This window comes from Atractosteus spatula, chromosome 3 (genome assembly GCF_055471065.1).
Source record: "Atractosteus spatula isolate fAtrSpa1 chromosome 3, fAtrSpa1.hap1, whole genome shotgun sequence".
Classification (NCBI taxonomy): domain Eukaryota; kingdom Metazoa; phylum Chordata; class Actinopteri; order Semionotiformes; family Lepisosteidae; genus Atractosteus; species Atractosteus spatula.
This window is the reverse complement of record NC_142708.1, coordinates 31466870-31483117: the sequence shown is the minus strand read 5'-3', so window position 1 is coordinate 31483117 and position 16248 is coordinate 31466870. Positions and strand designations below refer to the sequence as shown.

The 16248-nt window shown below is 37.0% G+C and overlaps 2 protein-coding genes across 3 annotated transcripts in view; both read right to left on the bottom strand.

Moving 5' to 3' along the window:
* Window positions 1-1015: 1015 nt before the first annotated feature.
* On the bottom strand, window positions 1016-7714 carry f2r (coagulation factor II (thrombin) receptor). 2 transcript variants are annotated; one of them, XM_088911042.1, is made up of 2 exons: window positions 7574-7714; window positions 1016-3624 (listed from the first exon to the last, which is right to left on the bottom strand). In XM_088911042.1, exons 1-2 carry the CDS (start codon window positions 7659-7661, stop codon window positions 2465-2467), a joined length of 1248 nt encoding a protein of 415 aa, XP_088767168.1. In that variant the 5' UTR covers window positions 7662-7714; the 3' UTR covers window positions 1016-2464. The 2 variants fall into 2 exon arrangements, with proteins under 2 accessions (XP_088767168.1, XP_088767167.1); XM_088911041.1 differs by having other exon boundaries at window positions 7264-7622.
* A 2946-nt stretch (window positions 7715-10660) lies between these two features.
* The window catches only part of iqgap2 (IQ motif containing GTPase activating protein 2), a 115895-nt gene continuing 110307 nt past the window's right edge, over window positions 10661-16248 (bottom strand). The window contains exons 33-38 of the mRNA XM_088910362.1: window positions 15624-15711; window positions 15041-15253; window positions 13991-14151; window positions 12957-13100; window positions 11824-11932; window positions 10661-11523 (exon numbers count right to left, since the gene is read on the bottom strand). Of these exons, the coding sequence (XP_088766488.1) occupies window positions 11410-11523; window positions 11824-11932; window positions 12957-13100; window positions 13991-14151; window positions 15041-15253; window positions 15624-15711 (829 nt within the window). The 3' untranslated portion in view covers window positions 10661-11409. The remainder of the gene's footprint in view (window positions 11524-11823; window positions 11933-12956; window positions 13101-13990; window positions 14152-15040; window positions 15254-15623; window positions 15712-16248) is intronic.

Here is a 16248-nt window from a genome sequence, read left to right as displayed (position 1 = left end):
TCCTCCGGTTGCCCTGGTTTTCTCCCGCAGTCCAAAGACAATTAATTACGTTTTATGGAAAACTAGTCTTGATGTGTCTGTGCCAGTTTATGCCCTGCACTGGCCCAGGGTGCCATGTGCCCATTGTTTGCCAGGATAGGCCCCCGGCTCCCCAGCCACTCTGAACTGGATGAAGCAGTTAAAAAATGGATGGATGGAAGTCTGAAGAGACATCTCCATTAGTGAAAAAGATTGAAAACTGTGTTTTTTGTATACAAAACGTTCAGAGAACTATAATAGAGTAGTCTTTACTATAGTATAGTATAAGTATATAGTGATATAGTACATAGTAAATATAGTAATCATATTTTGAAAGACAACAAAAACGAAGTGAGTGAAAAGGTTTTCTAGCTTCAGGAAGCTTCATCGACCTGTTTTCCATTTTTATGCTACAGATCTTACAGTGCTCATAACAGTCAGCATAGGTTGAGAGAGTGATACAGCTCTCACCGATAAAAGTGAAAGTTCACAGATGCTAGGAAAGTCAGAAGAGTCTCACCAAACCAATATACAGTATATATATGGTTCTTGAGCATTTGTGCTATCACTGCTTAGTGTAGTCTCATCAGTCTGCCAGTGACACGGATGTGCTAGATGAAAATTCATTTTTTTTCAGATGGAGCATTTGTACAGTCCCATTTGATGGTACATTCCGGTGAAGTCCTGTATATCTATCATAACACACTACCTCTTGTGACTATGTAACTAGAAGAGAAACAGAGGATCAAGCCGAATATTATTCAATGAATGTTTTCAGGGTGGCCATACTGTATGTGGATGAGGCTGCTGAATCCACCTACAGACTGCACTGTAGACATCTATTATCTCTTAAAAAAATAAAATCATTTACAACGCTGTACATTGTGCATTTTTTTCTGTTCTTTTGCGATTTACTGTATTTATACATTTACTGTATATTATTTTAATTATATATCACATTAAAGTAATTCTCCAACATTGTTCCCCAACACCACAATTAAATATGTAGTTTTTATTAAGACCACATCATACACTAAAAACAATCAGTATATAAGAATACAAGGATTTGGCTTGAGAAAAGTATACTGTAGATACAGTATGTTACCAAACAACTGCTCAAGGAAATTTACCATTGAAATATTGTAAGGATATACAGTACATGAAAAACCTGTGTATTAAATACAAGATTAAAAGTAACAGAACAGGTTTTAAAAATACCGCACGAAGAATCATATTACAATACAACAAATGTTAAGAAAATAAAGAAACTAGCAGGTCATATTGGAACACATCAACATAATTTGGTAGCTGAAAACAAAATTTGATTGTTTTATCTAGTGTTCACAAGACAAATATCTTGTGAAGACAAATATCCTATTTCCAAAATTAACAGTCTGGTTTTTCAGGTCATAATACAAATTCATCTTTATCCATATTTAAATGGGAATAAAGGTATGCAAATAGCTTGGTCATGATATATTTTCATCAATATCGCAATATCAATATCACTATTTTAAATGCTGGAAATTGATCAGCCCCTTGTATGCAAAATGAAAATGGTTTTAACAATCAGTATTATTTGACCGCTTCTTGAAACATTAACCAAAATCACGTGTCAAAGAATAGGTAGGTTAGTCTCAGGCCCGCCTGAGGGATACCAACCTTAGAAAGTATGTTGTAAACAATAAAAACATTTTATATACAGTATATATAAAATCACACTGGTATTTTTTTTTATCATAGCGTGACTCCATATTGACAGATATTCCAAAATGTTGATATACACTGGAAGAAGACAATAATTGAGATATTGTTAATTAAAGCCCTCAAATGAAATTGATCTTTACACGAATTTGGAACTGGTTCTTACTTTAGGCATGTAATAACACACATTTCATACAAGAGTACAAATGCATAACCATAATGCTAATGCTTTGATTAAAACACTGTTAAAAGTATACTTCTGAATGTGTTAATAAGCAACATTACATACAGTATGTTTACTTGGTTAATATAAATCATCAGCTTACCATTACATATACAGTATAATTAAAGTAAAGGCCTACACTAGAGGTCGCTTACTCCAATCCTTGAGGGCTACAGCTTCTTTTGAATTTCATTCTACCTGGTTTTGTAATTATGTCATTGCATTACTTGTTTGCTGACACACATATCTCCTTTTCCAGGTCTGAAAATGTCAGAGAATTGAAGAGATCCATCAAACACTCTGGCCTATACAATCAGCAGGATAACACCAACTATTTGAAGATTAATACTGTTTAGGCAAACATTTATATGAGATTTAAGTATAGAAAAATAAAATCTAGAAATATAGCTTAAAACAAGAGTGTATCCAGCTTTGTCCTTCAAAATGTTGTCCTGTATTACTGGTAGAACATACTTTAACTTTCTTGACACCGACCACCAAGCAGACATACGTACCAGTTTAAGCCGTCAGCTTCTTATATTGGCTATTAAGCCTGGATTGGAAGGTTTCCATTTTACTGCTACTTTCAGATTGTGTATTGCTGGTCATCTCTTGATTACTCTTACACTGCAGCAGACTAATCACTTGCTTTTGGCACTGTGAAGATCCAAAATAATAAATCATGGGATCCAGACAGCAGCTCACACTGCCAATACACATGGAGAGCAGATAGGCCATGTAGGACTTATCACTGTACCCGGTGGCAAACTGCACGTAGTGAATGAGCAAAATGATGTTGGTCGGCGTGAAACAAACAACAAAAACAGCAAAGACCGTAATGGCCATGAAAATTGCTCTTGTCTTCTTGCTCCTGTTGGCAACATTGGCAGACCGGAGGCACTGAATGATACGGATGTAACAAACAATGATAAAAATCAGCGGGATGAAGAAAAAAATAGAGCAGAAAATTGGAAAGAAGTATAGGTAGTAGCCTGTAAACTTTTCGATTTCCAGCACATCGTGGCAGGTGGTAATCCCCAGCTGTGGTAAAACGGCAGTCTGATCAGATAGGAGAATGGGCATGACTCCACCAATGGCAAGGAGCCACATGGCTAAAGACACAACCAGGGCATTCTGTTGGCTGCGCCAGGTGAGAGACTTCATGGGATAAACCACAGCCAGTAAGCGGTCCACACTTATACACATCATGAGGAGAATAGAGCAGTACATGTTGCAGTAGAAGGCAGAAGTTACTATGCGGCACATTGTAGGTCCATATCCCCAGTTATTGCCATTGAAATGGTAAGAAATCTTAAAGGGAAGGAGAAGGACAAACAGCAAGTCGGCAACTGCTAGATTCAGCATGTATATCGCTGCTGGCTTCTTCGGACGAATTTTCAAGATGAACATGATGACTGCAATGGCATTCAGGGGACAGCTGATGATGAACACCAGTGTATAAACAGTAGGGATAAAAACCGTCATTAAAGGTCCAGTGAGAAATCGTGTGGCCTCTTGCGACAGCTTTTTGTGGGATCTGGTATGAGGGTGGACGTCTTTTTCAGGCTCTTCAAATCCAGAGCCACTTCCATCCCCGCCGTTAACATCTAAGTAAGTAAAGTCTATAGGTTCATAGGTTGCTTTGAGATCAACCAGGGAGAAACCTCTTGCGATGCTTCCTGAAATGGAAGGATAAAATTTACGGAACCATAGGATTTTTTGCTGTGGTTAATCAAAATAAATAGGTACATTAAATAAATGGTTTAAGCGGGGAGCTACCTCAGCGTGTTTGCTACAACGGAAAAAAGGTAGAAAGAAGTGGAAAAAACAGTTTTTTTCTTCCTTTCTATGTATTTAATATGAAATTCACTTTCACTTATTCCTTGTTAAAGTCTTTGATTGTTATTCAGAAAACTTTAGTTTGCTCAGAGATTCATTTGTACTGTATGCTCACTCACAGAGTTCCTGTAGATGAATGCACCTCAAGGCTAATTTACAGATCATGGAACATTACACATTATTGACCTTTATTGAAGCCTCTTTCTACAGAACGCATAGAGGTAGAACTAAACTATTTATTTCAATCAACTTTGTCCTGTTTTTGTTCCTATGGCTGAGACGATAGAAACACTTTGCATTTCTGAAACCACCTTTCTAGGTATTGGTTTACTAGTTTAAAATGTAAAAAGCAAATGAGAGGAGTAAACCACTGTAGAATGAATTGTGCTGCTTTAACAATAAGTAGAACATTATTCTAACCTCTCCAATACACGGTCATGGGGGAGCCAGAGACTAATCAACTAATGCAAGGCATGATACACTTTGGATGGGATGTCAGTCCATCACAGGGCACACACAGACACAAACAAAGACAAAAAGAGACAAACACTCACAGCAGGGCCAGTTTTCCCAGAAGACAATTAACCTACCAGTATGTCTTTGAATGGTGAAGTAAACTGGAGCATCTAGAGGAAACCCACGCAAACACAGAGAGAACAAACAAACTCCACACAGATAGTACCCCAGGAATTGGGCTTAGGGCCCCAGCACTGTGAAGCAATGCTAACCACTGCAACAGCCATAATTAGACAAGTCCACAGAATTTATTTGTGGCAGGCTGGTCTTTGAAAGGAATTTAATAGCTGCTGACGTACAGTACCAGTAGAGGCAGGTTAAAGGTGTCTATCACTTGCAAATAGGCACAGAGGGTTGTGATTAACCCATGCATTAGCAGACAGACTGATGCTCACATTTGGTGTGAAAATGATCAGTCCATGGAGGCAGTTCAATGGTAACTTTAGTAGCTGAGAGACTAAATCATCTTTTTTTGAAGTAGTGACAGGGAGAGTGGTGGAGTGTTCTTTTATTTCCACCAGAGAGTGCTCTGTTACTATGAGTAATCTAATGGATGACAAAGTGTGTCCTAATGATGGTTACTAAGTGGATTCTTGGTTTGCTTAAGCCAATTAGTGAGGCAGTTTAAGTGTCATGATATGGAGAACAATTTGCTTTAACAGATAAGCACCTCTGAAGGCAACTATACTTCTGTTGAGCTGCTGCAAACAAATCTCAATTGGAAAATGTAAGCCTACACAATACTAGGCTTACAAAGACACAGCCTCAAGAAAACATGTCCAGGTTTTGCCATAACTAGCTGCTTCTTCTGAAGTGTGTGATAGAACATCTGTGGGACCAAAGAACCAACCAGTGAACACCATCAACATCAACAGGATACTATCAAGACCAGCAAGACATGTCCTGCAGTAGACTGCATGAGGATGCTGATCAGATCTGTCAACACTACCAGGGTTGTATTCATTCTCAGGGAGGTCATGCCTGATACTAAGTTTGTAATGTTTTCAATTTGACAGGTCATAATTCATAGCGAAAAGTTGTCATGATGGTTTGATCTTTTCTTTTTGTGTGAGATGATGAATGTTGCAAGTCAAATTCACTTGTGGTATATTTACATTTTGTTTGGTGCATTCATTTACCAGATGGATTTGTAAAACTGGTGATATAAATTAACTCAGACACAAACACAGATTATCTTGACTGAATAGTTAGATCCCTTGTAGTTTCTCTTCAAGGGATGGTTTTAAATCTTCAGATCTTTAAATTTGTAATGGTAACATATTTATTCAGATCTTGTTGTCTTGTTTACACAGTTGAGGCTGTTAGTGAGTTTAAAAAAAGAACACCGTATAACTATATTTCAATCAATTTTTAGTTATTGTTATTGTTATTTCTCAACACAAAGCTAAAAAAAGTATTTGAAGTGTCTTTGAGGATCACAAAAAACATCAACTGTATTACAACTGAAACAATTCAAAAATGAAAAACGGTGCCCATTCTCCAAAGATGGTCCCACGAATTGACTGCATTATCAGGGTATTAGAAGTTTAAGGGTTTTCTCCTTATTGGTCCTCCAGTGCTGGAATACTGGAGTTCTTGCATCAAGTGTAATTTCTATTTATTTTGGCAGCAATGTAGCCTGCTGTATATATCCATCCATTTGGTAATCCAATACTGGGTCACAGGGAAGCCAGAGCCTATACTCGCATGCAAAAAGTGTAAGGCAGGACACACTCTGGGTGGGACACCAGTCTATCGCAGGTCAGACACATACTGTAGACACAGACATGCACTCACTCACACCACGGTCAATTTTCCCACAAGCCAATCAACCTACCAGTATGTTTTTGGACTGTGTGAGGAAACCTGAGTACCTGGAAAAAACCCATGTGAACAAAGGAATATCATAAAAACTCAGATAGCATCACAAGAAGTGAACCCTGGGCCCCAGCACTGTGATGCAGCAATGCTTACCACAGAATCTGCCACCCCCTTAAACACTATGTACTGTATAATTTTTGTTTATTGTTTGTTTTCAATTACTTTCATTTTCTTTGGTACTGATTTTCATTAACATTAATACTACCTTTTACCTTGAAGTTATATACAGAACTGTATTAATCAACATGACATCATCATGAGCCTATCCAACGCAAGGAAGCAACATTGTGGAGCAGTACTTTAGGGCTCTGGACATCTAAAATAAAAGCTGTGGGGAAATGCAGATAAAGACGCTGCTGTTGCTAACTTGAGTACAGTATTTAACTATATCGCTCACATTAAATACCTAGATACAAAAATTGATGTAAATTTAAAACGTTTTTTTTAATAAAATCAACAAATTCAACGAAAAATATTTTTTACCATTACCATGGCTGGATATGAGTACTATAATGTACATGAAGTTGTTGTCACATATTCAGCTATACTGTATATGTATGTACAGCATACATAAGGTATAGTATAGTAATAATATTCATTAATACTATTGTTGAATATATTGTTGAATTATTATACGTTGTATCAATAAACTTCTGAATTCCATTTGGATATTTGTTTTCGATTTTCTGCTGCAAGTTTTGTATTTACTAAGAAATTGCATTTCAGCTACTTTTCAGCAGATTACATTACATTATTTGTAAATTTAAGAACTGTTGCATTCATTTAAATATTTTTCATTTATGGCACAAAATTAAAATGGACTGCAAATGAACATGTTAAAACGTTTCAAAAGAAGAGACTTACAAATACAGGAAAACATGAAGATACGAATAGTATGATACATGTTTTTAAAGCAATAAACGATTCGTTTTACTGTTACGTTCAGGCTCAGAATTAGAAAAGCTGTCTTAACTTTGTTATCACTATCTCTAACATACATACTTTTGAGAACTACAGGAAAAGTATAGTTGATAAAATGGACAGAAAGAAGAAAAATAGTATTAATTAAAACTGTCACTCACCATTATGTCCTTCAGAGCAGGCACTATGTGCGATAAATAGTGTAAAAAAACTAAAAAACACCAGCGCTTTTAGCCCCATTGCTGTAGTGATTGCAACTCTTGTCACCGACTCTTTTAAGTTTGGGAAAAAAATACTTTCACTCAGAGAAATTAAAAATTTTAATTTTAATGTATTTTTATATTACATGAAGCCAAGAACAATCGGTTTTATGAGGCAAAGCAAAGCAGAACACAAGATCTGGAATTCGATTCAAAAGAGAAGACAAAAAGTTCCCAGTTTTTCACCGAGTTTGAAATGTATAGAACAGACCTGTTATTCCTACGCCGTGGTACTGGCGTCTTCTTTCTCTATGGCCTGTCAAGGAATAGTTCAAACTATTAATCAGTCGGCTGCACATTTTTTTCCAGTGATGTCAGCATCCTAATTTGAGAGCTTTACCAAAGAAAGGGTTTAAGGAAGAGCAGCGCTGACAGAATTCCGGAGAGCTTTTTCTCTCGGTGATAAGAGAACAATTATCACAAAGTAGTTTTAAATACACGTACTGTACAGGGGAAATAGAAAGCATTCATTCTGCAGCATGACTTTATTAAGTACTGTACAATAAACCACTGTACATATGTATGAAGCTGTTACATTTATTTATTTGTGCAATATTTATTTCATTATTACACATTTAAGGAAGACAGTCTGTGAAATATTTTATAAAAGAGGACCCACCTACTGTAAACTTCTATCAGTGCTATACCAAGAGCATGATATTTTTTTATTTTAATTACAAATTACCATTTTAAACATTTCTAAAATGTATAAAGAGTTAACAAAGCTAAATGATAAAATATCAAGACATCTGGCTTTAACTATTTCCAAACGAGATGGAACTACTCTTAAAGAGCCAGTGTCTAGACATGAGTAGGTCATGGTGAAAGGAAGTAAGTTAACATGCACACTACATTCCTTAGGTTCATTTCAGAACATAAATTGTCCCAGGGATCAAAGACAGACTGCATTTATTCATGATGTAGGCCAGTCGTTGTAGTGACCAAACAAAGTTGCATATCTTATTTGAGTTTTTGAAAAAATAAGAAAAAGTAACAGAATGCACCTTTTGCGGTTGTCTTACTGATGGGTTTTCTCACTGAAAAAAATAACTCTTGTAATTACTTGTACTAAGTTATACAAACTACAGTTCACTTGCAATTAATGTTTTTTACTCTTTAAACAACACTTCTAGAGAATGTTGTTTCATCAGTCTTTTTCACTGCTCAGCTGAGTTCATCCTCTGGCATTCCAATGAGTGCTGGCGTGATGACCCTCATTCATCACTTAGTCTGTTTAAAAACAACTGCGTTTTCCAGAAGTCATGTCCATAGTGGAGAAGTGAAAATGAAAAATTTGACCCGTCATTAGCTCTATTGTTCTAATATTTCCCAGGTTACCTTACAATGTTGTCAATATACACTCAGAATATACTGTACTCAGACACATATACTTAAGAGATATTAAAAAAAACAAATGCTTTTGATTCCCATTATATATCTCAGTATATATGTCTATTATATTGTAGCACACATGTGGGGCGCTTAACGGCTGCTCAGTCCCCTTTAGCCATGCACACGCAGGGTGGGCTGGCAACAGTGCCTGAGGGGCGGGACTTGGGGGAACCAGACTGTACAGTATATAAGGGGGCGGGAGCTGTGATGCAGCCTCTTCCCTCCCGTGTGTGTGTTAGTGTAGGTGCAGCGCTGTAATCCCTGTCCCTGTGCGTGTACCTTTCCCCAGTTCTGGTTAATAAATGTGTTGTTCAACCCCTTTTCGTGAGTCCTACGTCTGCTCCATTCTGTACCAAACCCCGCTGTCATTACAATATATATATATATCCATCCATTTTCTAACCACTTCATCCAATTCAGGGTCGTAGGGGAGCCAGATACTAGCCCAGCAAGCAACAGGCACAAGGTGGGGTACCGGCCCATCCAAGGATAGACATATATTGTACACTGTCACACCAGGGCCAGTTTTCCCACATGCCAATCAACCTACTATACCATTACAGTATGTTTATGGACTGTGAGAGGAAACCAGAACACCTGGAGGAAACCCATGCAAACACAGGGTAAACATATATATAGCACTTTTCATCCCAAAAGATCCCAAGGCGCACTAAAGTACATACAGGAAGAGATTCCTCGACCGCCCTCTCATCCTCACCACCAAACCTAGACAATGAGTAATGTAGGGTTAGTCTCCACAAAATGAGGTACAGTACTTCAGTTCTTGTACTGTTTCAGTCACCATGAAAACCTGGCATCCTGCATGCTCAAGAAAAGGGGCTCTAGCAACCACGTTCTCAACAGCAGAAGAGAGAGATGCAGTGAAATAAGCTCCAGTGGTGTCCATTGTGCTCCCTCCAAGTGTGGAAGCTGGTGGGCAACAATTTCTCTACAAAAAGCAAGGCCAGGTATTTTTCATCCCTGCCTCATTGAAGTCCTTAGGCAACCAGTTTATGGTGACGAGAGTAGGAGGCAATTGTTGACAGAAGGTTGTCAAGCAATTAGACTGGGGCAGAAACTGATTTCAGCAGCAGTAACTGTGACAGAGCTGCCCTTCTCAGGGTGCTTCCTGCTCATCCTCATAGGGAGATGGTCAATCAAGGTACCCTAAACATGTGGCAGTAACCACCTTTATGTGGCTGAGTATTGTATTGTACTTCAAGATTCTACAAGCCCAGAGTGGAATGAAACCAAGACACAGAGGTAAAAGTGCCAGCAGTGGAGCCAAATCTTCTTTAACTATGATAGCAGGTTTTGTGCAAATCATCCTGATGGCTATTGGCATGTTTGTAACAGATGAATGAACTGCCATTTTCCTGATAATTTCTTTGCAACTGTGTTGTAGTTGTAAGTTAAAACTTGAGAAGTATTGTTGATGTCTAGTATAGAAATAGATTGCCAGGAAGTCCCTCCTTACAATTATCTCAATGAGATGCTCGAGCTTAAAAAAGTAATCGATATACAGACTGCTTTCCAATTTGGTTGTGGAGAAAAAAAAAGTTCTTACTATCAGGATTGACAGCCTTTCAGAAATTAATGCCTCAGTAAACTTTAAAATCTCATGTAAACAAAAAGTATTTGTTTGAAACCATTAAATAAAACACATTCTTCAGCCAGGAAAGAAGTGAGTCACTATGGGAGTGATCAGACAGTGCCCAATTATGAAACAATATTTAAGCCCTCTTGTATTTTCCACTAATGTATCAATTCTACAAGATTAAGGACAGTGATTATTTAAAATCTGACATTTCAGCTGGCAATAACAGGACAATATAGCATAACACCCTTTGTTTGGTGCAATCGATCTGCAGAGTAAACTTTATAATTGGGAAAAAAGAAACCAATGCATGTCAAAACTCTCATTTATTTTAACATTAAACATGTTGGTCAAGTTGTACTGTTTCAATAACCAAGAAAGCTGCAGAACAACCCAGTTATTTTATAGTAAAATGTATAGTAAATATGCATAGACATTTGTTTTACTTTTGCGAAGTTCAAAGGCACAATTTAACACTTAAAAAGCAGAACATATCTGGGCAGACAGTAATGTTCTGTTTTACTACTAATGGCATGACACTCCGCATTCTTTAATGACGGTGAGGCAGTAGTGCATTTTACAATAAGAATTCATTCATTTTTTACATTAAGTGAAAGGAATGGTGTTGTCGCTCATATATCTTTGTATATAACATTTAATTTTTAATAATTTTAAAATATATTCCATATACAATCACCGGTAGAATAAAGAAAATAAGAAACTCTAAATCAAACGATGTGCAGATTTTGGTTGAAATTTCACAATTGTTTCCAGTTAATTAAAAAAACATTAAGGATTTATATTCTTTTCATTACTGACCTATGCATTCACATGGATTCTCTCTCAAACCCATTAGCATTGCATATACTGACAACTCTTCAGTATTAAATCAATATGCTGAAAACCAGTTAAAGTTCTGAAAAAACATTTTCTCTGACAGAAATTAAAGAAGGCACAATCTATTCTTTCCCCCCAACCTTTCTTTACAAATTAAACAGTAAAATATTTAAGACATAAGGTTAAATTAAACCTGGAATCGGGAAGCACAAATGAAAACATCATTTTCCATAGAACTTCTTATTCAGAAGGAATATCAGCAGGTTAACATTGACTTTAGCTTTGTCAAACATCTTCATCACTGATACTCCTTCGTACTGCAGCTGAAGTAAATCCTAAAAATGTAAAAAGACAGCTGTTATAAACCTAGCTAATTGCTCATTCCTTTGTTAGTCTGTTTTAATTTAAGTATACCACAAAAATGCTGGATAATGTTTATACAATAAATACAGAGGCTACCTTAAAATACAATACTAATATTGCTAGCACAGATGTCTTAGGCATTAAAAACAAAATGCTATGATTTCAAATGTACTGCAAGCTCATTGAATTAGCTTTGACTCCTCCTTTCAGATTCACAGGAATTCTTAAAGGGTGAAAATGCGTTTAATTTGGAATTCACTGCTATACTGTACCTGAAAATGCAGCTGGACTTTTTCCATCTCAACCCCCATAAACTTGGCTTTAACTTCGAAGTCACCAACTTCCTCAGTGGGTGAAATGTCAAACATGACATTCTTAAACCTGATAAACAATGGAAATACAGGATATTCGTATTAACACTCGAAGTAACTACAGTGAAACCAACCATGCCAAGCAATATTTTTCCATTACATCAACCCCTGCCGTCTGCACCTGAAAGAACTTCACTGCAACCTGACTTGCTTAAACATGAAAGACTATTAAAGCGAAAGCCAAAAATTGCAATTGTGTTTTCTGTTTTGGTGTTTTCAGTAAAGCTCATAGCTGGAGTTTTAAAATATAATAAACAAAAAGTAAACCTAAAAAAAACATAAATAAAAAGAAAATATTAAAGAAAAAAACAAGAGCACACAAGAAAATATCCATCAAACTCTTTTATTATCAAATAATTCATAAATAACACTTTCACCAATGGCTATTGGTGCAGAGGTTAAGCTCCTATTTTGCAGTCCTGTAATCTGGCTGACTTTAATTCTCTTTTATCCAATATCAAGATTGATTTATTCGTCGATTAGCGATGGCATTCAGAATCTAATATGTGTGGTGAAGTTAAAAATCAAACAAAGACCATTAGAAAGTAGGATACAGTGTCCAGATAATTTAGAAAGTACTCTGAAATGCTCTGGGACTGCACTGCTTCTGTACCAAATTTTCTAATTGCATGTTCTGAAAAAAAAAGGAGCCCCTTTTCAAACAGTATTTATAAAATAGATTCCAACTAAACAAGATGTTTAAAAAAAACTGGCAAAATGATAAAAAGACATTTCACAAATTCACACTGTTTGCAGTACTTTTTGTTGTAATAACATCCACGTCTTTTGGGACTACAGGTAGGTGTGTGATCTACCATATGTATTCTGGTAGACCTGTGGTTAAGTAACTCAAATCCAGGAACTTGGATAAAAATAGGAAATCTCAGACAATAAATGAAATAAGAAAAAGAGGCAATACTCCCAAAACCTGGCTTTGGCTTCACAAAAACCTTTAACAATGAAGCTATGCCTCATGTAAGCGAAAGGCAGTGCCCAGTGAGTATGGCAGAAAGTAGTTTGTGCTCAGCACTTACTGGTTTGTCTGCAGACCTTCTATCTCTAGAACAACTCCTTTCTCATGCAGTCGGGCTGCGGAGTACTTCAAGGACGTCTGCTTAGATTTCCGGCTGCCCTTCTCCTCTCCCTTCCCATCCAGCTTTATGGACCTTCTCACATTCCTGCAATCAAAACAAAGACAGGGATATCTTTCTAAGATACCAGTGGCGAGACGGATCACCATAAATAAAAGTGTATTATGACTACAATTCTGTGACTAGTGCGGTGTTCGACCTGTGCCACTAGTTCAAGCTTGCTCTTGCTGTATTTTAAAGTGCTCCTTGATGTCTACAATCAGAATACTGCAGATTTTCTAGGTCTCTTTCAATACTTCCTCATTTAATTTATCCCTGAGAAGGGATTAATAGATCCAGTTTACAGGATCAATTTACAACTTTTCCTCGGTGACAAACTTTTTAGAATTTTATGAGACCTGCTTAATTCTGCACCAGAGGACTGGAGTGGGGAACTCTTACACATCAAGCCACACAGTGTAAGACCTACAAGGTCCACCCACAAAACCATTTACAGCTGTCTCTCCATTTTGGATAATTGAGATGTGAAGTAAATTCATGCCAAACATTTCCCTTTGCGTTTCTTACATGACAAGTACAAAATGAGTCTGTCTGATTGTCATTCAAACTTCACAATTATAAGAATTGCTGGAGTGTTTGGAAGCTGCTCCTAGAGGTAGAAGTTATTCATAAACAAATCGGTGTACGATACGAGTCATGTGGGGTGGACTCAAACAACTTGTCCATTAATACGATGTTGCAGTTTAGCTTTTTAAATTTTAAATGAATACTAGATTTAAGCCATATACGTAGTGATTCAAACCACCACACTATGTGTGACATAATTCAGCAGGTGACAACACGATGAATGAGAATGCTGCTGAAACAAGGCTATGCAAAAGACTCTACAGCTGTCTAAATTCACAACAAACAAAGCAGGAAAGTGGGGGAAAAAAGTGAAGAGGATTCTCTTGGGAGCAATGAAACAGTGAGCTTACTTTCTATTTAGGTTGTCCAAGCAGGTTTTGATGTACGTGTCATAATAATTGATCTGATCTTGATAGAAGGTCGTCTTTGAGTTGAGTGCGTTCAGTGTCTGCTGCAGCTTCACCAGCTCAGCCTTCCTGCGCTGCCGATACCGTCGCTGGTTTCTTATGTCCTGCAAACCGCAACAACTTCCATTTAACTCCTTAACAGAAACTATTCCAACGTACTGACATCATGGCATCTTTAGGTCAATGCATACTTGATGCAAGTGCAATAACTATAATATACTGTATAACTATTGGTTTTAACCACACAACTGCAGTTTCAATGCACAGTTGCAGTGATGTCCAATGCTGTGAAAATAGCAAGCAAATGTCAGTAGTGCTCTGTTGTTGAGTATCAATACTGAGACAACACATACTGTATAAGCTATGCTAATACTAAGCTTTATATATTGTTACCTTGCAAACATGCAAACATTTTCATATAAGAAATTAGAACAGAATTAAAACTAGTAACTCATATTTCAGCTTAGCTCCAAGATCGTTGTAATATTTGAAGACATCTGAACTAAATTTCTCAGTGAAAATAGGTTGAATTGTTTTTCTTAATTTGTCTCCATAAAAGTCAAGAAGAAATAAAGAATTTCTCCTTGTCTTGCTAATGCTTTTTATTTTACTCAAGTGTGTTTGACTTATTTTGTTCATTGAACATTGTTCTTGAGTTCACTTACGCTTGCATTCAATGGCCTTTTAGTGGAAAGAAAATTACACTTTTAAGTCAGACTGTAGGTCCAACATACGTCAGCCAACAAACTATTTCATACATGTAATAAATACATTATATATTACGAATGGACCTATTAAGCAATTAAACTCTCAACTATGAATCAGTCTATTCTCTTAATGTTTGTTGTAGCTTCTACCAACCATATAATCTCAGTTTAACAGACAATTACTAGCAATGATCCTGGAACTGATTCTTTAAATAAACAAAAAGGATCCAAATCAGAATCTGGTGAGCTCTCAATTAGCTTTTAATGTCTTTTAGAGAGCAGATACCTTTGAGATGTCATTGATGATGTCTTGATACTTGTTCTCTGATGAGACCACACCAGCCTGCTCCAGTGTTCTCAGGTTCCTCAGGATTTTCCGCTTCTTCTGCTCTAATGGGAGCTGTCCATCTTCAAGGATGGACTGACTGATCTTCATTTTATCAGGGGTTTTGGCATCTTGAACAGCACGTTTCTCAATTATTTTTGCGTGTTCAGATTCCTGGAGGAACAAAGCATTTGCCAGCTTTATCGACAGTGGGAACCCTTATATCAAGAAAAAGTGTTTCCCATTCTTGTCTACAGCCACAGATGGAGAATGACAAACTTGAAAATAGTCCTGAAAATGAAAAACCCAAATATTGGCTCAACCTGTAATGTTTTTTGACAATATTCTGGACGTCAGTGAAATGAATTAACGAGGAACACCAAACCACTTCTCCAAAAACCTCAGAGTGCAACCCGTTTTTAATGATTCAAGCAGTATGCTTAAAAAAATCTTTAAGCTTAATAAACAAAGAATGCAGATCACTGCCCTTGTAGAAGCAGCACCATTACTGAAATGCCGTGGTGGCAAAACCACAACACTTCACCTGCTGTGCAGAGGCAGGAGTCTCCAGGATCTCGATCAGTGTTTCTCCCGGCTGGATTCGCACCACATCCACAATCAGCTTCTTTGTCCTGTAAAAACCAAATGCAAAAATGTATTTACTATATAGAGAACCAAATTCAGTTTGATGGTGCACATATGTCCAATTCTGTGCCCTCTTTCACTATTAACCTGTAGACAAAAGGGTAAGTCTATGCCAGCGTGTGAGCTACAGCAGAATTGTAGCTAGGACTTGGGTAGAGGGATGAACTGCAGTCAGACAAGTGGTGCATCTGTGAAATGCACCCATTCTGATCACTCCTACAACCTCCACCACAGCCTCAATCCTATGGTCTTGATTAATCCCATAGTGCACATTAATATTTTGTACATTTAATAATAATAATAATACAAGAAGAGGTCACATGTAAATTAAAAAAAATATTAATGCCCTCCTTACTTACAAAATGCTCACTCAATGCAGAGAAAGTTCTGACTTGGTACATTGGTATATACCAGTCACTCATTTCCATTTTTTATCAGTATACATAATGTTGCTCAATATTTAATCTACAGTTGCATAGCATACTGTATATTATTTTGATGCATAGGATTCTGTGGCTTGTAAA

Coding starts and splice junctions, on each gene's coding strand:
- f2r (XM_088911042.1), bottom strand. CDS start 7,661: ATGTGCAGCCGACTGATTAATAGTTTGAACTATTCCTTGACAGGCCAT. Junction 3,625..7,573: donor CCACGGCGTAGGAATAACAG/GTCTGTTCTATA, acceptor CTTCCATTTCAG/GAAGCATCGCAAGAGGTTTC.